The sequence below is a fragment of the Panthera tigris genome, chromosome C1 (assembly GCF_018350195.1).
Source record: "Panthera tigris isolate Pti1 chromosome C1, P.tigris_Pti1_mat1.1, whole genome shotgun sequence".
Lineage (NCBI taxonomy): Eukaryota > Metazoa > Chordata > Mammalia > Carnivora > Felidae > Panthera > Panthera tigris.
In genome coordinates, this window is record NC_056667.1 from 126,018,913 (window position 1) to 126,044,680 (window position 25,768).

At 35.4% G+C, this 25,768-nt stretch overlaps 1 protein-coding gene across 21 annotated transcripts in view; it reads left to right on the forward strand.

The window, feature by feature from the left end:
- The window catches only part of R3HDM1 (R3H domain containing 1), a 203,492-nt gene that overhangs the window by 113,335 nt on the left and 64,389 nt on the right, over positions 1–25,768 (forward strand). For 15 of the 21 annotated variants that reach the window (XM_042994336.1, XM_042994342.1, XM_042994338.1 and 12 more), the window contains 5 exons: positions 915–1,169; positions 4,117–4,268; positions 8,086–8,187; positions 10,430–10,720; positions 17,861–17,984. In XM_042994336.1, coding sequence (XP_042850270.1) covers positions 915–1,169; positions 4,117–4,268; positions 8,086–8,187; positions 10,430–10,720; positions 17,861–17,984 — 924 coding nt within the window. The remainder of the gene's footprint in view (positions 1–914; positions 1,170–4,116; positions 4,269–8,085; positions 8,188–10,429; positions 10,721–17,860; positions 17,985–25,768) is intronic. The other 6 variants (XM_042994343.1, XM_042994350.1, XM_042994346.1 and 3 more) reach the window with 6 other exon arrangements.

Consider the following 25,768-nt stretch of genomic DNA (forward strand, 5'->3'; position numbering starts at 1 on the left):
TAGAAGAAGGCAATCTGTGTAAGTGTATCATATTTGTTTATTTCATTCATTAAAGAGTAATTCTCCATCCCAGAGTCAACTCTTACTTAAAACCTAGTTAACCATATACAGTTTAAAAATCTTTTTCTTTCTTTGATTGTCTTATTATCCAGTTTTAGCCATTTTACTGAAAGTAACATTTTCAGTCTCTGGGTGATAGAAAACGAAATAGATTGCAGGGATAAAAACAGCTAAAAATAAATTATCACATTTATTAAGTTTAGTAAGAAATAAATTTTAAAACTAATGCTAATATGAATACTTGGAATATTTTTCTTGCTGTCTTTGTCCCTTGATATGATAAATAATTAAATGTTGACTCTATAGGAAGATGCTATGATTCTGAGCTTAAAATGGAATTCTGCAATGAAACTTCCCAATTGTGTCTCTTGATAGAGAATTTATCATTTTTGTTATCTCCTATACTACTCTTAATCTTTCTGTATTCTTATAGATAAGGGGTTTCTGGTATAAGAGATTTGGGGCATTTGGCTGTGCTATGTTCTTTTTCCTGGGGAAAATTATAATCTGTGTATTCCTAAGTGTTAATCTAAAAGGTAAAATGTACATAAGTTTGTGCTTTGGGGAATGTGGGTAATGTGCTTTTTGTGGCTGTCTGTGGCTGTTGTTATTACAATCTTGCTTAAGTTGCATGCTTTGGCTATGACTTCTCTGACAACTTATGTGATCAGTTTGCTGTATTAAACTTGTTGATGATGGGGAGGGGAAGCAAAATTATATAGTAAATCAAAAATAGCCATTGCTTTTATGTGGTAACTGCATGTTATGTAATGTGGATTTTATTGTTACATATTTAAAGCCTGCGTTTTTATATGAGGTTTAAAAAATCCATATTTTTCATTACTCCTCCCTAGGTTCTGAGTCTTCTGGTAGTGTAGGGTCATCTACGGGCTCTCTTTCTCACATCCAGCAGCCTCTTCCAGGTACAGCTCTCAGCCAGTCTTCTCATGGCGCACCTGTCGTCTATCCAACTGTCAGCACTCATAGCTCTCTTTCCTTTGATGGTGGCCTAAATGGGCAAGTTGCATCTCCTAGCACTAGCTTCTTTTTGCTTCCCTTGGAAGCGGCAGGCATACCACCTGGCAGTATTCTGATCAACCCACAAACAGGTTGGTATCGAGAAAAAGGTGTTTATTTCAGTTGAGATATCAGGAGTTACTGAAAAATAAAAACTGTGTATTAAATGTATTATTTGTATATGTGTTGTCAATTTTTTATTTTTCATGAGTAATTAGCATTTTCCCTAGAACTTTAATAAAACATTTCTGCTAGAAAATGTTACAAGATATGTTTATATCAGGAAGTATTTTTCTCTTTGTGACATCCAGACATCACCTTTTAGGCTAACCATAATTGAAAAATGGTTCATTTCTTAGAAATGAGACAATGACCATTGAAAGAGCTTTATTTGATTTAAAAAAGTAAAAATTATCCTGGAGAAAATAGTATGCATTTCATGAGGAAGGAGAAAGTAAGCAGCTCTTATTCATTATAGAAAGAAGGAGAAGGAACATATAAATTATTGTCCTTCTGAATACAGTAATTTTTTCTCCTAAGGAAAAGGTAAGGCACATTTTATTATTAGAAAAAGGAAATAGGTAGTCCTTATGAATTAATATTGAAGACACATATTCTTTGCAGTTAGGTAATAATTCTCATCTTTTCAGCATGTATTATGTATCATGTACTGTGTTAGGTGCTTGAAACACATTACTTATCATCATTACAATCTTGGTAGGTGAAGTCCCTATTTACGTGTAAGGAAACTGAACTTCAGAGAGATTAAGAAACTGCAGTCATAATACATTTCATTATGCATGTCGTATGGGCAAATATAGAAAACATCTTTTAAAAGATCACATGAAGTCTGGTCTCTATTCAAAATGTTATGGCGCAGTAATTTTGTGAGAATGAGAACAACCTTATAAATCATTTGATAACCTTTCTTAGAAATTCGTACACTTAACTCGTGTCACATCAGCACGGCAGTAGTTGGGCAAGATAAGTACAGGCGGGAGTGTCTCTGTGTGCTCCTGAACGTTTTCTTTTGTTTGTTGTAGAGAAAACCATGACTTGGAACTCATTACCTTCAGATTTCTTTGCATCTGTTTTTTAAGATAAAGTATTGGAACATTTGTTTCTATTAGAAGAAATGAATAACTGACTATTCAGAAATTCCGTTTTTGCTTAATAACCATTATCTTCTCCTTGAGATTTATTATATTACTAAACTTCTTGTTTTTCTGGAGCAGGATATAAGATGACTTAATATACTATTTACTATTACTTTTCATTCAAATCATTCTAATGATTTTTCAATGATATGAAAGATTCTACTGAATAGGAAATTATAGAATGAGCAACAGATCAACCTGTAATTGAATTGTATTCTTAATTTTAAATGAGTCCAAAAGTGATCTCTTTGCTTTTTGAGAACAGCATTACAACACATCCAACGTTTTCAAACGGCCCTTAAGTTACTTTTAAGCATGCTTCCACTCATATCTTCTCTACCATTTTTGTTCAAAATTACGTAACAATCAACAAATACCCAGCATTACTTGTTTTCATATAACTAAATTATCAAGAAACTTAATGAAAATTATTTGAATTTGAAGGACTTTTCCCACTTGGTATCAGTGGAACAATATATTCTTCTCTCCCCACAATTATTATGTCATAAGTTTCAGAAAGCAAATGGGTTTTACCATGGAAGAAAGGATATTATTAAGACAATTTTTAACAATTGTTCAGTCAGATTTCTCTTAACTTCTCTATTCTTCCCATTCTAAATGGGTATCATAGTATATTTCACATAGTCCCTTTTTTTTCTGTTCTTTTTTTTTTAAATAATATAGTGTATAGTGTAAGGAAAAATACTAATCTGTGTATCTGTTTACCTCTGCTTTGAAAAAAAAAAGTTCTGGAAGAAGGGTATCCAAATTGTTAACTACAAGATTATGGGGGGATTTATTTTTTTTCGATCCCTATTTATTGGTTATTTTCCCACAATAAAAATATTTTCCTAATAAGAAAAAGTTGTTCAGAATGTATGTGTAGAAAAGAGTAAAATTCATTTACTTAGGCACTTCAGATATCCCCCCAGTAATTAGTAAGCAATAACAATAAGCCTCTAAATCAATATTAAAGGTTTTTTTCATACCTGTGAATCAAGCTCACTAGAATTAAAAAATTATTTTACAAAATTCTTCAGAGTTCACAACTTACAACTTTAGAAGTTATAAAATAAGGACTCTGCCATCAAGTCCATGATTTGAAATTTGAAGCTGGCAAGCATTTTTAATTTTCATCCAGTGTTAATTTCACTAATTAAGCATATGCATTGTGGTCTATAAGTTAGCTCTTTCTCACTACGTAATAGAGGCTAATTAATAACATTCCAGTATCCCAAAGTCAAGAATTCTTTCTTAAAACTGAAATCGTTAAAGCACTGCAGGACCACAGTCCTATAACTGAATCCCTTGAGCAAGATATTCAGAATTCAGAGTTTTCAAAAAATGCTATGTATTATAAAATAACTCCAGGAGGTTTTAGAGCAGCACCTACATAGTAAAACACTGCAGCAGAATTTTCAAATATTTACTCTGTGAGAAACTTAACAGAAGACCATGGGGGAAGGGAAGGGGAAATAATAGTTACAAACAGGGAGGGAGGTAAACTACAAGAAACTTAAATACAGAGAACAAACTGGCAGGGGAGGGGGTGGCGGGGAGGGAAAATAGGTGATAGACATTGAGGAGGGCACTTGTTGGGATGAGCACTGGGTGTTGTATGTAAGCCAGTTTGACAATAAATTATATTTTTAAAAAATGAAAAAAAAATTTACTCTAAGTGAGAAAAATAAAGACTATTAAAATAGGCTCAGGTATGGTCACACTTTGTTTCCTCTGCTAAGAAAATCTTTTGGTCTTCAGAAACTTGGCTTTGGGATTTTGAGTAAGGATTATAGACCTGTGTTACAGATTGTTCATAGAAATGACCTATGTTCGGTCTCAACTGTAAATGGTTTTTTTCCCTCCTCTTATAATTTTTCAGGTCAGCCCTTCATAAACCCAGATGGAAGTCCAGTTGTGTATAATCCTCCTATGACTCAACAACCTGTTAGAACCCAAGTGCCTGGACCTCCACAGCCACCTCTGCCACCCCCACCACCTCAACAACAAGCAGCTAATCACATTTTCTCACAGGTGCACATATCCATGATTACATAATGCTAAGTTCACCTCCCTTTATATATTTGGGTTTAAACTCAGTAATTATAATTATAATTGGGCTAGCCCAAGTATCTCTTAGAACTTTAATATTCTGCACCAGTGATGTCCCGCTCCCTGTTTGTAGGAAGAGAGGTTAACTTCACAGGATTTTCAGCTAATAAATACAGAATATATATTGGAAAGAAGGAAATTTCATATCTCATGAGCCTATGTGGTGAGTATGTTCTCCGTATTCTACAACAGCAAGAGATGGACAAAAGGAATAAAAACAAAACTAAGATTATCCCAGTGAGCTAATAAGTAAGTTGTTCTAAGATTCAACAGATCAAGAAGATAGAAGAAACTTAAGTTGCTCAAGTTCGGCAAGGTACTTTGCATCCCACCTATTCTACAAAAGAGGGAGGCAAAAACATTCTGAATTAGAATTCACAGAAGCACTCTTAATAGTATCTTGAATTTGTAGAAATGTTTAAAGTTTGCACATACACTTTCACATTCTGGCTATTCCCATATAGATGTATTATTCATCCTTGGGGAACTTGATTATCCCAGTGTAAACTCATTTACTTTTGTTCTTTTAAAGGTTGTATAACATATCAAAGACAGCTTGTACAGTTAGTTACACCTCTTTTTCTCCATAAGACTATCTAAATATTCCACTGGTGAGAACTTGTAGAATACTTTCTTACGAAAGAAGTATGGAGATAAACTTGAACTAGGGAAATTTCATTAATTTTATTGGCAAGTTATATCGTTTGTGTAGTGCAAGGGTAAAGAATATATGAGCAGTGGTAATGTCATCAAATACTTTCAAAGTTTTGTAAATAATTGTGCCTCTGGCAATTAAGACTCCTAATATTGGGCAAGGTAGTTTATATAAAGTAGGATTTCTAGGTTTTTGATGTGCTTTTAAGACATACAAATCTGTGGGGGCGCCTGGGTGGCTCAGTCGGTTGGGCGACCGACTTCAGCTCAGGTCATGATCTCACAGTCTGTGAGTTCGAGCCCCGCATCGGGCTCTGTGCTGACAGCTCAGAGCCTGGAGCCTGTTTCAGATTCTGTGTCTCCCTCTCTCTCTCACCCTCCCCCGTTCATGCTCTCTCTCTGTCTCAAAAATAAATAAACGTAAAAAAATTTTTTTAAAAACCAAACATACAAATCTGTGAAGAGGAAGTTGCCTAAAAACTGTTTCCAAAGACTCCCATATCCACTTCCCAACCCCATTTGATTAAAAATGCACAGGTACACATTAGAATACGTAAAACGCCCTCCCTGGCCTTCTCTGCCTTGCCTTCATTCAGTTAGGTCCTGAAGTATTTCTCTTTCATCTTGTTGTCAGTTGCCTATGCCTTGCTACATATTTCACCAGGAGCTTTATAAGACTGATTTTCATTTCATTCAGTGGAAATAGTATTTGTCTGGTGGCTTCAAAAAAGTCTAAGGATTCATCTATGATTATATATTTCAGATTATTATCTCTTAGAAATAATTTTGTATGATTTAGATATGAGACTATCCTAAATAAAGGTGTAGATAGCTTAGTTTAGAAATAGAGCCTAGGGGCACCTGGGTGGCTCAGTTGGTTGAGGGTCTGACTTTGGCTTATGTCAGTGATTTCATGGTTTGTGAGTTCCAGCCCCACATTGGGCTCTCTGCTGTCAGCAAGGAACCCGCTACAGATCCTGTCCCCCTCTCCCTGTCCTCCCACCCTATTTGCTCTCTTTCTCTCAAAAAAAAATAAACATTTTAAAAAAGGAATAGAGCTTTAATGGACTATAATTTGAAATCTCAGGATATGCATCAAACTTCGTGGTTGATTGTCCTGGTGTTGCTTCAGGTGTTTCAGGTAATTCATCATCAGATACCAAAATAGAGAATTGATGAACAAATGATACTCAGTAACTACTTTCTTTCTGCACTGAGATAATCCATCCATGAAGTTTCAAATAACCAAACAAAATAATAGTATGATTTCCAAAGCCTTCAGATGGGCTGCATTTCTCAAAACCAGTCACTTTTAAGTGGATATTGTTTTGCAGCCATTTGCAATTTAAGTAGGAAAAGGAAGAGCTAAGGCTTTTCCTTTTCTAAGTGGTGTCAGAATTTCACTTTGAACAGCGAGTCTTCCCGCCCACATTTGTCTCATTACCACTTGACACTCTCGGAGACATTAATTCATACCACTGGTGCTCATCGGACTCCTCTTTCTTTTATCTTACAGCCGACTAAAGCTTTTGTTTCATCTGACACTTACATAGTAGGTCAAAATGTCTGGAAGAAAGTTACGTCTTAATGGTTGTCTGACTTAATAACACATTGAATAGCCTGTGCTTGGAAGTTCTAAAACCACTGCACCTCATTTAGTGTGATATGTGCTGTCATCTGCTAGGAAGCTTGCTAATTTCTGGTGAAGAGATTAGTGAGGAACCAGTGGCTCTATAGATCCTTCAGTTTTTACCTTGTTTAGTACTTTTGCTTTAGTTCTAGATCTTTTGTGAGATTCTATTTTTTTCATTTTTTAGGAACTATTGTGTTGATTTTGTGGGGGAAGTGTAACTCACCATACACATCTGAGTTGTCATAAGACTTTCCCCTTATTTAGATTATTTCCTTGGGAAGCTTATTCAGTTCGCTTATTTTACATTTTCAAAGTATTCTTTTAGGAAATACTGTCCAGACAGAGATTCATGTGTATACATTTTAAGCAAAAGTGAGACTTTTCGTTAGATAAAATGACCTGGGTTCCTCCAGTGCTTGCTTACATGGCTGTCTACAGGTCACTTATCTTAGTCTGACTGTCACCTATATAACATGGATTATGAGAGTCTTTAAGCCAGTATGTGTATTACCCTTTTGTAATCAACTAATATAAATATAAGACTGGGAAACTAAGTCAGATGCCACTGTTAGCCTGCGGATGGCCAGCTGTACTCCTTAAGGTTTGAAATGATTAAAACATTGTTCATTTTCTATAATGTCTGTTTTTGAGTGTCCCTGGGAAACATAAAACTTATCCTTATTTTTCTGAAATGCAGAAGTATATCATTAGTGAAAAAATTTCAGGTCACTAGTTTTTCAGCTCCACATGGCATCTACTCTCTCAACCAAAATTTGTAGTTGCAAGACAAATGTGTTTATCTTCCTTGTGTAAAAGAGATAAGTTTATGTGTGTACATGTGCCTGTATGTATGTGTGTGCTGTTCTTTAGGCTGTTACTCTTAGTGGCACCCACAACATATTGTACTTTAAAAACTGCTAAAATTAAAAAAGTAAATAAATTTTTTAAAGTGAAAATTGTTAGAATTCAGGCCCTATGGTCCCAAAAGAGTATTTAATCATGCCTTATCAGATAGTAATTGGCATAGATACTATGTTAAGTTTTCATTGTCTGATAATGAATGAAGTTTTTCTTTTATTTAGTTTTATAATGCTAAATAGAACAGCCCCTCCATCAAACCAGGAAGTAAGAATGAGTGGTTTTGTTTTTACTGACTTAACCTAGGAGTTTGGGTTAGATAATAGGATTTGAAATGTCTAAATTACCTGTTTCTATGAATCTAATAAATATGTTTATGAAAAAAATTATATATTAAAACATAGGTATGTTTTTTAAATTTTTACTGTGTAGAGTTTCTTCATTTAGCATTGTTTTTGTTGTTTCCTATTATTGTTGTTTAAGATCACTTTATAAGTATAGTTTAAGCTCTTGCCAAAAAAGTGTCCATTTTATGCAATTCTTGTAACATTTTATTCTGACATTAACATTGTTTGCCAACCTGTTATTCCTTAGCCTGTTCGTCCTCTGCAGTCCTCTTCACAGCCTGTTCAGTACTCTACAGCCCCTTACCCATCCCCGCTCCTGCCAGTCTCACCCACCCAGCAATACTCCGTGGTACTATATCTCTATTCACCTCCTGCATTGTTTCTGTGGGTGGATGTGTGATGGATGCTCATGAATGTGATTAATGTGATATGATCTTTTGTGTCTATTTAAAGTCCTAGACACATATACTGAAAAAGTGTTTCTAACTTGTATTAGAAATAATTTACTGTCTACTGTAGAATATTTGTTATATTGACTTATTATAGTGATTATATAAATCCCAATTTTTTCCTGCTTTTCCACAATGAAATGATTTTCACGTTGACAATTCTAGTCCTAAGACAGTTTAGCTACTTTTCTCCTTGAGATCAGTGCAATCTGTGCAATCTTGGAGTGGCAGCCTTCATCTGGGTTTAAGGCTTTCTGTTCTTTCCCCAGTACATAGGTCCCGTAGACTTATCCCAGTTATTAGGGTGAATTGGAGCTTATGATTACATAAGATATTCTTCTAAGTATATTCCCAAGAAGATCTCTAGATATTTAATCTGTGACTGTAATGAATGGTACCTTCTTCAATCCAAAGTATGCCCTAAATTCTACCTCTCAGAGTTTACAAGCACCAGGGCCATGTGTTCTCTCTGTGACCTTCTATAGTTACTAAGTATATGAGACAACAATGTAAAAGTTGGAATGGAATTCCTGCCTAGGGCCTAACATGAAATGAGTATTCAATAAATGTTACTTCCCTTCCCTTAAAATGAGTCTCCCTAAACAGCCTAATAGACTTTTCCCGGTGGTGCTGTTATTTTTTGAATATATGGCATCATATTTTGACACTACTTTTTAGGTTAAATTACAAGCTATGTCTTAAAATCACTTGACATTTTGTAGAAACGTTTTCTTATATTGAGAGTGTTTTTGCGTTGAGCTGGGGGCAACCTTATTTACCAGCATTGGCTGTGAATGATTTTCAAAAATCACTTCCAATCTGTAAAAATAAAATTTTGTCAGCATTGAGAAGATCAAAAGTATCAATGAACATAACATAAAAGCCTCAAAAATGTTTTGAAAAATGGCAGATTGTTGGAATAAGAAAATGACTTTTTTTTCAAGACGACTCTGATGGTGGTGTATAGTTAAAATATTTGGCCAGATTACTGTGTAATTACAACTAATAGGTATATTTTAGTACATTTTTCCCTTTTGAAACTATTCATTGAATTAGGCTAATAATGCTAGAGTGTGTCAGAGCAAGCATAAAACCATGTATTTCCAGTCATTAAATCAGGTACCCGTTTTCAGTTCCCTGTCTTTTCCATAGCTGTAATGTACTTTGCAAAAACCAGCAGACTAGAAATTGCAGATGTGTCGACTTTGATCTGACAACTCAGTTGCCACAATTTTTTTTAAGTAACTTTTTCCAAAATTCTCTTCTTAACAAAATGTGGTATATATTGTTGCCAATCTCTGGCTCTTTGGGAGCAAGGGGATGCCATTTTAACCCCATTTTTGTCATTTCAATGATATTATCTAGACTAGTCAGAACTGGTCCTTAGGCTGTTGAGTGAGAGAAAACATTTGTCAGATGGCATGTACATTATAAACCTCTCTTGGCTGGACATGATTCGCCTGCTCACCAAGTAGCAAAAGCAATAGGAAACTCATCTCGATTACATTTGTCAACATCTGACTTTAGGAAGAGACTGAAAAACCCTAGAGAAGAATAGAATTTATGGCCAAATTATTTTTGAGAGATTAGAAGACTGGGGTGGATTTTATGCATTTTTTTTTTCATTTGTGCTAGTATTTTCAACAGGTGTGATAAGATAAACAGAAGTGCCTAGAACCAGAATCTTGCCTTTTAGGAAAAGGGGTAGAATAATTAGTACTGTGCCTTGTTAGTTACCCGGTCCTTGAAGTCCTTTGAGAAGATGTTAATTTATAATATAAGTATGTCCAGTTTTCACTTCACACATCCTTATGTGTCTTTAATCATCATTTAGATAAGTGTCTTTTCATTTTTTTGTGTGAAATGTTTTTACACCCTACTCTTCTGCATGCTTTGCAATCCATTAGATCTACTTTAAAAGTAATTTATTAATGACAGCATTATAATACTCCTACTTTCCTGCCTTAGAGTTCTAATTTTATTGAAGCTGTTCTATTAAATCAAATCTGTTATAGATACATGATACCCATACTACTGCAGTTCATCTTCAAATACATGAAGTATTTTTTTTTTTTTTAGAAGTTTGGTTTACGTGTGTATGGAAGGCTTACTGATTTCTGACTTTTCCCTTTTTTTTTTTAGCAGGACAACCTTGGGTCTCAGTTTAGCCACATGAGTCTTGCCCGCCAGCCATCTGCAGATGGTTCTGACCCTCATGCCACCATGTTCCAGTCCACTGTTGTTCTTCAGTCCCCACAGCAGTCTGGTTATATCATGACGGCAGCCCCTCCACCACCACCGCCACCACCACCTCCTCCCCCTCCTCTGCCACCTGGGCAGCCAGTCCCTTCTGCTGGCTATGCTGCCTCTGGCCATCCTGGCAGCCAGCCTGTGCTTCAGCAGCAGGGATATATTCAGCAGCCCTCACCACAGGTACGTCACTTTCTCACCTTTTAACCTTAGAGAGCTTACTTTTTATTTCACATGGAGAGAATCTGTGAGAATGTGTATATAAACAAAGCTGGCCATCATCTTCCCTTCTCAGCCACATAACTAGTAGATACTTCAGTTAGATAAAGTATGTCACTTCTGAGTTTCCTTTTGACTGATAGATTTGTTTTAATTAGCTTACAAGAAACACAATAAGGTAGGTACACCATAAAAATAAACTGATGTGTTCAGGTCGGTTTGGGGAGAATTAACATCATAATACTATCAAACCTTTCAATGCAGGAACATGTTATCTGTCTACATTTACATGAATATTCCTTAATTTTTCCCAACAGTATTTTGTAGTTTTAATTATACAAGTACTGCATATATTTTATTAAATATATCTCTAAGTATGTAATGTTTTTTAATGATATTTTAAAGGAGATTATTTTAAAATTTCATTTTCTGTTCATCATTTGCTAGTATGTAGAAATAAAGTTGATTTTTGTGCATTTATCTTAAATCCTGTGGACTTTCTAAATTTAATTATTCTAGTACTTTTTTACAGACTGCTTAGGATTTTCTATATTGAAGACCATTTCTACATATATTATCCTTTCCAATATATATGCCTTTTATTCCTCTGTCTTGCCTTATTGTATTGTCTATGAGCTCTGATGTTGAATATACACACAACATAACAGGGGGAAGTAAATTCCCTAGAATTCATTTATTAACTTAAGGCTAGGTTTTGAAAGTATATATTCTTCCTTGTTCCCAGTCTTAGGGGAAAGCATTCTGTCTTTCATCATTAACTGTGATGTTATCTGTGGGGTTTTTGCCCTCTATGAGGTTGAGGAAATTCTCTTAGTTTGTTGAGAGTTTTTACCATGAATTGAGTATTAAGTCTTATAAAATGTCTTTTTCTTTGTTGAAATGATCATGTGATTTTTTTTCTCCACTTCACTCTCTTAATACAGTGAATTATTCTGACTTCTGAATGTTAAGTTAACCTTTTATTTCAGGAACATACTCCCACTTGGTCATGATATAACATCTTTTTATATATCACTGGATTCATTCGACTTTTCTTATGGATTTTTGCATGAATGTTCATAATGGATATGGGTCTATGGTTTGCTTATAATGTCTTTTTCAGGTTATAGTATCAGGATGGCACTGATACTGGCCTCAAAATGAATTAGATATTATTGCCTCCTTAATTTCCTAAAGCACTTTGTGTAGGACTCTTCTCTTAAATGTTTGCTAGAATTCACTGATGCATCCATCTGGATCTGGAGTTATTTTGTGGAGAAGATTCTAAAATTACAAATTCAGTTTTTTAGTAGATACAGAGCTAATCCAATTTTCTATTTCTTTTTGGATCAGATTTCATAGTTTGTATAATTTAATTATATTGTCAAATTTATTGGCAAACAGTTGCTCATAATATCCACCTTATAATTTTAGTATCTTGAAGATCTTTAATGGTATCACCTATGTAATTCTTAATGTTGGTAATTTCATTCTTCTCTCTTCTTTGTGTCTTATTTACTTAAGAGATTTATCAATTCCATCAATGTTTTTAGAAAACCAATTTAGAGTTTCAGGGCACCTGGGTGGCTCAGTCAGTTAAGCGTTCTCTTGATTTCGGTTCAGGTCATGATCTCTCTCCAGCTCAGGCATGCATATTCATATTCTCACTCTCTCTCTCTCTCTCTCTCTCTCTCTCTCTTTCTCTTTCTTTCTCTCTCTCTCTCCCCCTCTCCCTCCCTCCCCACCTTCCTTAAACAATAAAAAAAATAAAAAACCAATTTAGGGTTTCATTAATTTTATTATCCATTTTCTGTTTGAGCTACTTCTGCCTTTACCATTATTTTCTTCCTTCCACTTATTTTAAGGGTTTATTTGCTCTTTTGTTTCTGGCTTTTTAAGGTGGAAGCATAGATCACTGATTTTTTATTGTTCTTCCTTTCTAAGTTTTTTTATGTTATAAATTTCCCTCTAAAGCACCATTTTAGCTGCAATTCATAAAACTGGATATGTTGTGTTTTTGTTATTTCATTCAAAATCTCTCTCTCTTTTTTGTATGTGACTTTTTTGACCCATGATTTGTCTAGAAGTGTGTTATTTAATGTCCAAATATTTGGGGCTTTCTAAATACCTTACTGTTTTGATTTCTGTTTTAATTTCATGTGGTCAGAGAACCTACTCTAAGATTTGTTTTGGAATCTCTTGAGTCTTCTTTTATTTCCCAGTATGTAGTCTTTTGGGGGCAAGATCCATGTGCACTTGAAAGCATTTGAATTCTATCATTTTAGTGTTTATGATTTTTTTGGTTTGTTTTGAGGTAAAGTTCACATAATATAAAATTAACTATTTTAAAGTGAACACTTCACTGACATTTACTGCATATACAGTGTTTTGCAACTATCACCTCTCTCTAGTTCCAAAACATTTTTATTTTCATCACCCCAAAAGAAAACTCTGTATTCAGTAAGCAGTTATTACCCATTTGCCCTATCCCCCAGCCCTTGGAACCACCAATCTGCATTCTGTCTCTAAGGATTTACCTATTCTGGATACTTCATATTAATGGAATCATGCCATATTGTTACCTTTTGTGTCTGGCTTTTTTAACTTAACACAGTGTTTGAGGGTTAATCCATGTTGTAGCATGTATCAGTACCTCATTCCTTCTTAGGTCTGGATAATATGTCATTGTTTGTATATACCACCGTTTGTTCATTTTTCAACCATTAATGGGTTTGGGATGTTTCTACCCTTTGCACATTGTGAATAGTGCTGTTATGAACATGGAGGTACGTGTATTTGTTCAAGTATCTGTTCTCATTTATTTGGGTATATACCTAGGAATAAAATTGCTGAATTATATGGTAATTCTGTGTTTAATTTTTTGAGGAATCACCAGGCTTTCTATGGTGTCATTTTATATTCCTATCTGCAATGTATTGAGGTTCCAGTTTTTCCACATTTTGGCAGTAACACTTATTATTTCCCTTTTAAAAAATTATTATTATCCTAGCCATCCTTTGGGTGTGAAATAGATATCTCGTTGTGGTTTTGACTTGTATTTCCCTAATGATTGGTTAATCATTTGTTCATACGCTTGTTGGCCATTACCTGTCTCCTTTGGAGAAATGTCTGTTGTAAGTCCTTTGCCATTTTTTTCAGGAGATTGTCTTTTTGTTGAGTTGTAAGAGTTCCTTATATATTCTGTATACTAGACCCTTATCAGGTGTGTGATTTGCAAAGATGTTCACCATTCTGTAGTTGTCCTTTGACTTTTTGATAACGTCCTTAATTAGTTATCAAAACTTTAATTTTGATGAAATCCACTTTATCCTTTTTTTTTTTTTTTTCATTTTACTGCTGATACTTTTAATATCATATCTAAGAATCCATTGCCAAATCCAAGGTCATGAAGATTTTATCCCTGTTTTCTTTTAAGAGTTTCATGGTCTTGGGCACCTGAGTGGCTCAGTGGGATTAGTGTCCGAGTTCAGCTCAGGCCATGATCTCACACTTTGTGAGTTTGAGTCCTGTGTCAGGCTTTCTGCTGTCACTGTCAGAGCCTGCCTTGGATCCTCTGTCCCCATGTCTGCCTCTCCCCTGCTCACACACACACTCTTTCTCTCTCTCTGTCTCTCAAAAATAAACATTAAAAAAAAAAAAAGTTTTATGGTCTTTAGCTCCAATAGGTAGATCTTTTATCCATTAGAGTTAATTTTTGCGTATGATAATGACGTGTAAGAGTCCCAACGTCATTCTTTTGTGTGTATTTGTTTGTTCTGGTATCATTTATTGAAGACCCTGTTCTTTTCCCATTGAATGGTGTTGGTACTCTGGTTTATTGGTATCAAATAAACTCTTACTTTTGCCATTCTGTGTTTCTACCTTTATGCCAGTACTGCACTATTTTATTACTATACCTTTGTGGTAAGTTTTAAAATCAGGAAATGTGAGTCCTCCATCTTTCTTCTTCTTCTTCCTTTCTTTCTTTTTTTTTTTTTAAAGAGACAGAAAGAGCAAGCAGGGGAGGGGCAGAGAGGGAGAGGAAGAACCCCAAGCAGGCTTCCCGCTGTCAACGCGAAGCCGGATGCAGGGCCTGAATTCACAAACCGCTAGATCATGACCTGAGCCATAAACCGAGAGTTGGACATTTAACCAACTGAGCCACCCAGGCACCCCAACTTTGTCCTTTTTTAAGATTGCTTTGGCTACTGGGCTATGTGGCTTATGGTTCCATATAAATATGATGTTTGGTTTTTTCACTTCTGCAAGACACCATTGGAATTTTGATAGAGATTGCATTGAATCTGTGGATTGCTTTGGATATTATTGTAGCTTAATACTAAATCTTCCAATCTTAATGAACATGGGGTATCTTTCCATTAATTTAGCTTATCTTAATCTCTTTCATTTTTTACTTTTTTTTTTTTTTGCATTTATTATTCTCTAAGTATCAGTTGAGTCAGTGTTGTTGGTTAGATTCTTTTAGATCTTTTGTCCAGTTCTGTCAATAAGTGATAGTGGTTGGGGTACCTGGGCGGCTCAGTCAGTTAAGTGTCTGACTTTGGCGCCCTCCATGGGGCTCTGTGCTGACAGCTCAGAGCCTGGAACCTGCTTCAGATTCTGTGTCTCTCTCTCTCTCTCTGCCCTCCCCCACTCACACTCTGTCTGTGTCTCTGTCTCTCAAAAACAAATGAACATTTTAAAAAAAAATTTTTTTAATTAAGTGGTAGTGGATTGGTCTATGTCTCCCTTACATTCTGCCAGTTTTGTATAGTGTTGGAACCTATAGTAAGCAATGAAATGTTTTTCTCTCTTAAAACCTATTTTATCTGACAAATCTAGTGACTTCAGCATTCTTTTGATGAGCATTTAAATGGTATCTTTTTTTATCTTATTTGCACGCTCGATATTTTTTTTTTAATTTTTTTAATGTTTGTTTATTTTTGAGAGGCAGAGAGACTGAGCACAAGCAGGGGAGGAACAGAGAGAGATGGAGACACAGAATCCAAAGCAGGCTCCAGGCTCTGAGCTGTCAGCCCAGAGCCCAATCTGGGGCTCAAATTCATGATCTGTGAGATCATGACCTGAGCCGAAATGGGACGCTCAACTGACTGAGCCACCTAGGCACCCTTGAATGCTCAGTATTTAAAGTCTATCTTTTGCATATAGTGTATAGTTCATCTTTTCTGTCCTATCCAGTCTCATTGGAGTGTCTGGTCCTTTTATCTTTAGTATGTCTATTGACATGGCTAAATGCAGGGATACCACAATGCTATTTGTTTTCCATTTGTTTTATCTCTGTTTTATTCCTATATCCTTCCTTTCCTGCCTTTTGTATTATTTGAATTCTTTTAGTATTACATTTGATTTTTCCTTTGTCCTTTTTTTCTTTTGCCTTAAACAATGTCTTTTTTTTAAGTTTATATACTTATTTTGAGAGAGAGAGAGAGAGAGAGAGAGAACGCGCGCGTATGCATGCACGTTCACTCATACAAGCAAGGTAGGGGCAGAAAGAGAGGGAAAATCCCAAGCAGGATCCACTCTCTTAGTACAGAGCCTGACACGGGGCTCACACTCACAAAACCATGAGATCGTGACCTGAGCTGAAATCAAGAGTCAGGTGCTTAACCAGCTGAGTCACCCAGGCACCCCAGTGATATCCTTTTTAATTAAGGGGGAGAAAAGAATATACTGTTATTTATATACATACATATACTGAAAAGTATAATAATGGATTAAGATCTGAAATCAGGAAAACCTATTGTTCGCTGATACCTCCAGGAACAGTTAAGGGACCACATGTGTATTGTATCTAATGTTTCAGAATCAGAAGAATGTTATAGTAAATTTAGGAGATTCTTGGCTTATAACTGATATAGAAATTATGTACTCCAGCTGGTTTCCCGATGAAATGGGCATTCTTTAAGATGTCTACAGGTGTCTCTTTGAGAAGTAATCCAATTGGAAGAGCAGAACCTGAAAGAGCTTATGAAGCTACTAAAGTTAATTTACCACATATTTCTACATCACTGAATTAATTGTTTATTCCTTATTCCAAACTAGGTCAGATTAAGAGAAATGCACAACTAGTATAAATAGCTCCAGAAGGAGGTGCACCTAGTTGGCTCAGTTGGTTAAGTGTCCACCTTTGGCTCAGGTCGTGATCTTATGGTTCATGGGTTCGAGCTGCCCATCAGGCTCTGTGCTGACAGCTCAGAGCCTGGAGCCTGCTTCGGATTCTGTGTCTCCCTCTCTCTCTCTGCCCCTTCCCTGTCTGCATGCACATGCTCTCTCTCTTTCTCTCTCTCCCAAAAATAAATAAAGATTAAAAAAAAATTTTTAAATAGCACCAGAAGTAAATATAATCAAGCTAGTCTTACTGTTTTTACCCCCAGCTTTATTAAGGTGTAATTGACAAATAGGATTTATATTGGCATTTTAATTTACATTAGAAATATGAGAAAAATTAAAAAAATGGAACCAGTGCAACTGTGTATTAGTGTGGGAATAGATAAACTGACTAATTTATACAATGATTGCAGTTCATATATCAAATTGGATGAGCTAGCAGTATATATGTTTCAACCAAGAGAAGTCTCAAAAAAGAATGTTAATTGCAAAATAATTTGCATGGAGTTGTATATAGTACAGTAGTATAATGTAAATTTTTTAGATCCTCAACAATTTTCTGTATGGATAACAGATATACATATATAGTAGAGGTTCCAAAACATTTATAACAAAGATACACACCAACTATGGGATAATGGTTTTTCTGTTGAATATAGGACAAAAGAATGCTAGAGTAAGCCTTTAGCTATTTTAATAGTGTTTGGTTTTATAAAACAGAGAAAGAAATCGGAAACAAATATGGCCAAAAAATTTAAACCTACTAAATGTAATTGCCAGGTATATTGGTAGGTGTCTTTTGTTATGTATCCTGTATGCTTGAAATTTTTAAAAATTTTTTCACATAAATGTAAAAGCTAAGAAAATGTATTTTTGGGTAGTGATGGAATTATTACTCATTACATTCTGTTGTTCCTCAGAGAAAACATTTCTTTGCAAGTGAAACTGATTTTTCTTCCTCAACACTTATCCTAGATGCCAGCCTGTTACTGTGCTCCAGGCCACTATCACTCTGGTCAACCTCAGTATCGCCCAATCCCTTCTGTCCATTACAATTCACATCTAAACCAACCACTGCCACAGCCTGCACAGCAGACAGGTGAGTAATATTTCTGAGGCCATGATTTCTTAGCTATCGATATTGCTTTTTTCATTCTGCTTTATTTCAGTGTTACTATTATGATGTTAACCACACTCCATCTATCAAGGGTCTCAGACATGGGCATATGAATATGCAAACCAGTGAGATTAAGAGTGGGCAAATCTTAGCACCTGCCAGAAAATGACACTGTCAGGTTTATATGCTGACGTGTACAGAACCACAAACTATAATGTGAAGACTGTACCATGCCAAGCAAAGTGGTGAGCAGCTTCCTATTACTCACTGCCATTGTAGTGAAGCCTCCTTTGCAGCCTGATAATCCACCTCTGTTAACAACAAAAGACAGACTCGGCAAGCTAAGATACCTCCTGAACAGCTAACTAGGAGCAAGAATCAAAGTGACCTAACTGTGAGAATCTAGCCTGGTGAAAATATTTTGATGTCTTGGACTCACTGTGCGTTTAAAAGGAATGATGTTCTAAAACATCTTTTTTGTGTTTTGTTTTTCAGTATGCCGGTTGTATAGTGAAAGGTATTTTTAAACCAAATGCAATCTAATACTAAGAATATCAAATATATTAAAACTGAAAAGATCCTTTTCCTTTTGCCCCTCTCAAATTTTCTTTAATCTTTCTGTGAAAACAACTGTGACTTCAGTATAAAAAACTATCTTTACTGAATTCATTTCTTTCTGTGCTTCCCACCTAGATTTGTGATTCTGCCCCAGATGTGTAATAAGGTACTTTTTAGCCTTTCATCACTCTAGTGTAGAAGTGGTATGTTTCTTGGCATCTTTGAGACTGTATTAGCTGGTTGTCACTGTCGGAGGCTCTCAGGCTACATCAGCGTGAGTCACTGAGGCCACATAACCCTCCACTTAGGCAGTTTCTTGCTCTTGATATTATGTGCCACTCTTAAGGGGAACCGCAGTTTTAGGAGAAGGACGCCTACACAGGGCAATCTGATGAGAAGTGTCTGTGCTTCTCCTCATTCATGCACTCTTCAGTGATCATTGTGACTCACCAACTTCCTTAACCCGTTAGGATTGTTACTTATCATTCCTGTGGGGGAGCTGCCAGGTTTTTAATCCTTTGCTCCTAGGAGTTGTCTTAGACTTAGTGTTAGGTCTTTCTTTTTTTGTTTAACTAGCCCTGTATTGTATGTGTGACAAATGTTCTTCTGAAGGATGTTGAATGCAAGCATTGGTCATTTTAGCCAACTTCTGTCTTAATTATGACTCCGTTTAATTCAAGTTTTCCTGAAGTTTATAGTACAATCCACTTCAAATAATATAAACTAATACATGCCCTAATTTTGAAAGTCATCAAAAGTTATTCTTTATAGATGGGAGCATTCATCGTGACACCATTCATTCATTAGTTTTAAATACATTGTTGTTCTAATAGAAATTATTTTGTGAGTTTTCCTGGGCTACAGTGACTAACTTTTCATATTGTTTCTCTTTTGATTCTTTTCTTCCAAAATTATAATACAGATTACAGCTAATGTCATAACAAAAAAGAAATTTACCTTCAGTCTCTGCATTCCAATATCTTGTGTGTGACTAATTCGTTTCATACAGCCTATTAATGAGGCATGCAAAGATCCTTTACTCCATGTTTATATGAATTTACAAGTTTCGTTCTTTTCCATGGCTAAATTTTTATTCCTCTCCATTGTCAAACTGCCTACAGAATTGAAACTTTTAATCACAGGTTGGACCAATGGGGTTTTACAAATGCATCTCAGGAAAAATATTCCCACTAAATGGAGAACAGCTGAATATGCCACTCCTCGCAATTGAGGGCCAAAATATCTATGTGACAGACAGTACATGTTTTATAATCAGTGATATTTTCATTGTGGATTTTTCCTAATGCTAGTTAAGGTGAGAAGGAGGGAAACAGAGTACATCTGTATAGTACAGGCACAGAAAAACAGTTTTTGTGAACAGTTTTTAAATGTTGTGTTTGACTCTTAAAGTTACCATAATGTAACATGTTATAGAATCTGTTCTTCCAATTATTTTATGTACTATCATCTCAGTTTATACCTTAAGTTAGTTGAACATCATTCAGTTTGAAGAAAAAAAGAAATCCTCAAATCATCCTTATCTGAAAGGGAAGGAAATTTGTTATGCTAATAAGTACAAGAGCAAATCCCTCTTTAAAGAAAAGTTCAGTAGTGCCAGTGGCAAGTATTGTGTTGGTAATTATAACCTTTTTGTGGAATTAGTAGGATTTGAACTACTAAAAAACTCAAAACGGAAAGATTTTTTTTTGTAGTTAGTTAATGGTTATTTTTTGTTAAAGCTTACAGAAAAGTGTGCATGTATGTTTGTGTGTGTCCTAATAGAAAAGTAAAATGCATTGGGAAATGAACAAGGCAATTTTTTCTGTTTTTTTTAACAAATTTATAGCAATTTATGTCTCAGTAATTAACATTTTTTTATATACACATTATACTTTCTGGATTTCATTCTTTTATTCTTTTCCTTATATTTCCCTATGTACATTCCACCATCCCAATCTGATTAAAATTAGAAATAATTTATTACATCTCTTACCTTTTTGTTTCTTGCCAAACAACATTTAGTCAAGCAGCATATTATTTTCTTGTATTACATAAAAGGGTAAAACTATTCAACCAAATAATGAAAACATTAATAGATTAGTAACAGTTTTTCTTCACTGGAGCACAATAAATAAGTAATCTTTAAATTAAATATTCATAAACCAGGGGATATGGCAAGAAAAAATGTAAAACTTTCTTCTCTTTTCCCTTTTGGGGGCAGGAAGGTGGTTGGGGAGATATCTCAAGGATAAAATGCTTTGGTCTTCCATCCATGGGAGTGCCAGAGGTCCACAATAGTTGTTAATCTCCTTAACAACAAACCTTCCATCTATTATGAGATATGAATTGAAAATAGTATTATCATTATTGTTGGGGAATGAATATATATATATCTTGTGTTATGAATCTGAAACTGTCACGGTCATTCAAAACAAGGTTAAGTCAACCCCAATCAGCAGAAGCAGAAGAAATTCTGGCTACATAAGGCATTTCAGGCAGTGCATTGTATAGTATGAAAGAAAACAAAATAGGAATAAAATCCTGTTAGCCTCATTCATTTTTAACTGGTATTAGGTCTATCACTTAAAGCTTCTGGGTTTCATTTTACTTACTGGCAAAGTAAGGGAGTTTTGCTGTATTGTCTGTTGAAGCCTCTGTGAACTCTAAAATTCCATGATACTGTGTTTCTAGCTTATGTGAGTCATTTCTAGTTGAGGAAGGTGAAATATTGGAGGATTGGTTTGTAGTAGCTTAGTGACTTACTGTCAAAAACTGGAGTCACACAAGCAACTATTTCAAAAGAAATGGTTACCTGCCAGTTGTAATAATAAAGATTCATTATCTTAACTCTTTATCATAAAGTTTACAGTTCGAGTACTATAAAGTATACTGCATATAAGGAACTTGATATAAAGAAACTGTTCCTGCACATAGTAGTTACAGCAAAGATTTTGGGTTTATGGATCCCTGGCTGTTTTCTGTGTAGCTGCTTTCATTCTTATGACTCATTTGAAAAGTTTGCAGCTTTACCATATATGTTTAATATTTTGCAATAATTGGCCTTGTTCCTGAGCTGTTGGATTCGGGGCCGTAGCACTGTCTGAGAGGTTTACATTTCTCACAGTGAACCGGTCTCTTTTTCAGCTGCTTCCTGGCTTCTTTTTACTCAGGTTTCCACTGCTCTTTTCTTTTTTCTTTTTTTAATGCTGTATTAAGGTATTAATATTTGCTTATATTTTCCATTATGCCTTTTAATCATGCATCATACTTAGAAATAGGGATTTAAATTTAAATGACAACCTTGACTTAATGTAATTTACTTTTTAAAAATTTGTGAAAGCTATTGCTTTAATTTCTTTTCCAAAGCAGATTTGAATGGCAGATTCAGTTTGCTTTATAGCTTTTCTTAAAAGGCTAATGTCTTGAGCATGCCAAACTCATTAGCAATAGTCGAGTACATCTCTTTCTCTACTGCTACATAACTTTTAAGGAATATTAGTGTGCATTAATGCATGCCATCTAATGGACCTAAGACACCTAAAAGCATCTAAAACTACATATGGGTGCTGACCAGGGATATAATTCAATTTTTTTCCAAACTGTGATATCGCATGCATGTGGAAAACAGAATAACTCTGTAAAATGAAATGTCATTTTAGTTTTGCAGCCAGTTGATAAATTCAAAGAATATCAATGCATTATATTGTCAGTGTTAGCTTTTCAAGTAACGCAGAACCATGTGGTTTCAATTAAGCTTCATTACCAGTAGACTATGGTAGGGTCCTGATGAACCACACCATAGAAGGAACATTTTAGGATAAACAGTCTGTAACATGCAGAGAATATTGGCAGCATTGCAGAGTACAGATTTAAAAGTAACTTGGTGTAAAAAGCAGGCAAGGAAGAAATGGACATATTGGATAAGCACAGGAGGGCTGATATTAACAAGGGATTTCTCTGTGTAAAATAGGGACTTTGGTACAAAGTTTCTTTTTTGGCATCTTTTGACTCACATAATAGGAATTTTATATATTGTTACTTTTTGATGGCCCTGGTTATCCTTGTTTTTTCATTGATTCTATGAGCATTTCTTAGTATTGTGTGACCAACACAGATTCAGACAATTGTATAATACCTACAAATCCACCTATTTCCCTTTTCCCTTCTCCATTAACCTGCCGCCACTGAAATCTGGAGCCAAAAGTATCTGGTAAGTACCCATAGATTTCCTTGAGTTGTACAGACTCTTTCATAGGATCGTCGTTTAAATAGCCATGAGCTATAACCTATGGGGCTGTTTTTATTAGATTCTTTTTTGTGTGTTCGTATTTGTGTTTATTTAATCACAGAAATAGTGGAGCAGAAGGTGGTAGAGGAAAAAGAATAGTGAAGGTGTGCTGGCAATTGTGTCTTCTTCTAAATTCACCTAAGAGGCTTTCAGTTGAAGACCCACCAACCAAGCGTAAGACAGACCAAGATCACAAACTTGAGGTTTTGATGATTTGGAAACAGTTCATCTAAATTATATTGTGGATATCTAGGTACAGATTAGAGTTGGCAAAATGGCTTATCAAAAAAAAAAAACCTAAATCTACTCTCACAGTGCTTCTGCCGTATGGGGTTATTAGTCTTGAAAAACTTAAGTGAAATGACCTTAGATTTAGGGCTATTGTGAATAACCAGTTCTTCGGTTCTTTTTATTATCTTTCCCATTATGTCTGGTTCATATTACTAAGAATGCTTTCCTTTAACGCAACTACTGTTCACGTCACCTGCACAAAATAAAACTAGCCTGTTAAAGCCTGTGCAATACTTTTCTGCTGAGCACTGTGTTTCCTTCTTGCTCTCTTCTCTGTTGAAGTGAAAGAGAGTTAAAAATAGAATATTCTTTGGAGCCCTCCAGGGAAGTGCCTAAGCCATCAATTTATATTGTCCTAGTTCTCTTTGCTTGCAAAATTGATTGTGCTTTCCTCTGAAAGTGCTGGAAGAAATGGGATAATATTGCAGCAGTGCAGTCCTTTAACAAAGGAGAATGACAGTGTTAAATAACACCTATGTTGAGATCTGGTTGTTTATTCTGTTGTTGGTTATCACTTATATTGGCATTGCTTGCTTTACAAAATACATGCTTTCCCACAATATTGACACAAATTTCTATAGATGATATATAGATCCTGTTTTCCTCTGACTTCCACGTTAAACATAGAAAAATCACAGGAAAAATTTTTTTTTAATTTTTGTTACATTGAAACACTTTTTATTAAAGAATAATTTAGGTGTAGCCAAGTTGGTGATATATGGAGTGTTAGAATACTAGAAACACTCTTCTCTTAGACTTTTTTTTTTCTTCCAAGGTTTTAAGTTACAGCTAATTAATATACAGTGCAATATTAGTTTCAGGTGTAGATTTTAGTGATTCACCACTTACATCCAACACTCAGTGCTCATCACAACCAGTGCCCTCCTTAATACCCATCACCTATTTTTTTAAATTTATTTATTTATCTCTACATCTAATGTGGGACTTGAACTCATGATGCCAAGATCAAGAATCTCGTGTTCTTCCTACTGAGCCAGCTGTGTGCCCCTACCCATCACCTGTTTAACCCATCTCCCCTACCACCTCCCCTCCAGTAACCTAATGGTACTTTTCATTCTCGAAGAAGCTACTTCCTCTTTCCCAGTCTTCAATTTTCTCCCTCTTTTCAAAATCATTGCATTTTTTTCCTCATACTTGACAGTCTTCAAACTATATACTATTGAAACTATCAGAACTATGTCCTTTCCCTTCCTTTTGTCTGAATAATTAGATGATGAACCTAAACCACAATGCCACTTCTCTACTAAGTGCCTCTCTGTAACTGTTGATGCTCAGCAGCCTGAGATTCCTTTGTTTAAACACAAGTTCAGAGGAATTTGTGAGCAACTTGAACAGTTCTTTTAGATGTAAATTTTATTTACCAAGTGTGCATAAAGTGAGGCATACCTGTGATTAGATGATTCTTTATGTTATATTGCTAATAAAATAGTAATGATTTTGTCTTGCATAGGCAATGGTAACATTCTTTAATTTGATTAGTAGAATGATGTGGATTTTTGTTTGTTTTCTGTGCTTTCCAACTGACTATGTCTAGTTTTCCTTGTGGTTGTAGTAACTTCATCCATCATAGATCCCATGGTCTTTGGCCATCCATAAAGTCAAGTCATCTTTTTGCAACTTCTGATTTCCTCATCTTTAGAGAGTATACTCAAGGATTTTATACAACTAGCTGCCAAGTTGTGGTTTGTGGTTTGTCATTACTGGAATGAATGGGCAAACATCTCACTGTGACTTCTAGAAAAACCTTCAGGGACCTGTCCAGATTACCAGTACAATTCCCCTCCTTTTAACATGAAATGTTAAATGATGCCCTCCCCCCCCCCCCCGCCTTTTTTTTTTTAAGTGATGCTAGACTTCGATTCCTCAGGTCCTGGCAACTTCCTATCCAGTGTGGTTCACACCTGCTGGCTTTTCCTACCTCAAATATAAAAATGAATGTACAGCTACTGAGTGTATAGAAGAGAATCATTGCTTCACAGTAACTTAAGACTTCACCCATGATATAGCACATGCCTCTTTGTACACAGGTGTCCGAAGTTAGAGCTCCCTTTGCCCCACTGGGTGTAAAGTCTGACTTCTTGGCAAAGCAACTCAACTTTGCAGAGAAGAGCCAGATTATGAAATTTCTACTAAAAAAATCCTAAGTGGCTTCATCTGGGATATGGGAACAGAGTAGTACATTTTGAGCAAAGTCAGCCTTTGGAGCAAAATAGCAAAGCTAAACCCCAACAAGGAATATTGAAGACTGGCCTGAAAAATACTCAGGTTGAGAGACACAAACCAAGGGACATGAGCCTGAAATATTTGAGCCTCCTTTTCCTCTTCTCAACTGTTTCTTATATGTGTGGGATCTAATTATAATAGGCAAGGAAGTGTTATCTTGAAATATAAGAGGTCACAAACCACACCCCTTGAGAGTAATGGGCAAAACAAGTGAAGGAGACCCCCTCCCAGGGGAGAGGACATTATGGGCTGATTGTATAAACTCTTTTAAGATATGGTCTTTTTTTTTTAATTTTTTTTTTTTTAACGTTTATTTATTTTTGAGACAGAGAGAGACAGAGCATGAACGGGGGAGGGTCAGAGAGAGAGAGGGAGACACAGAATC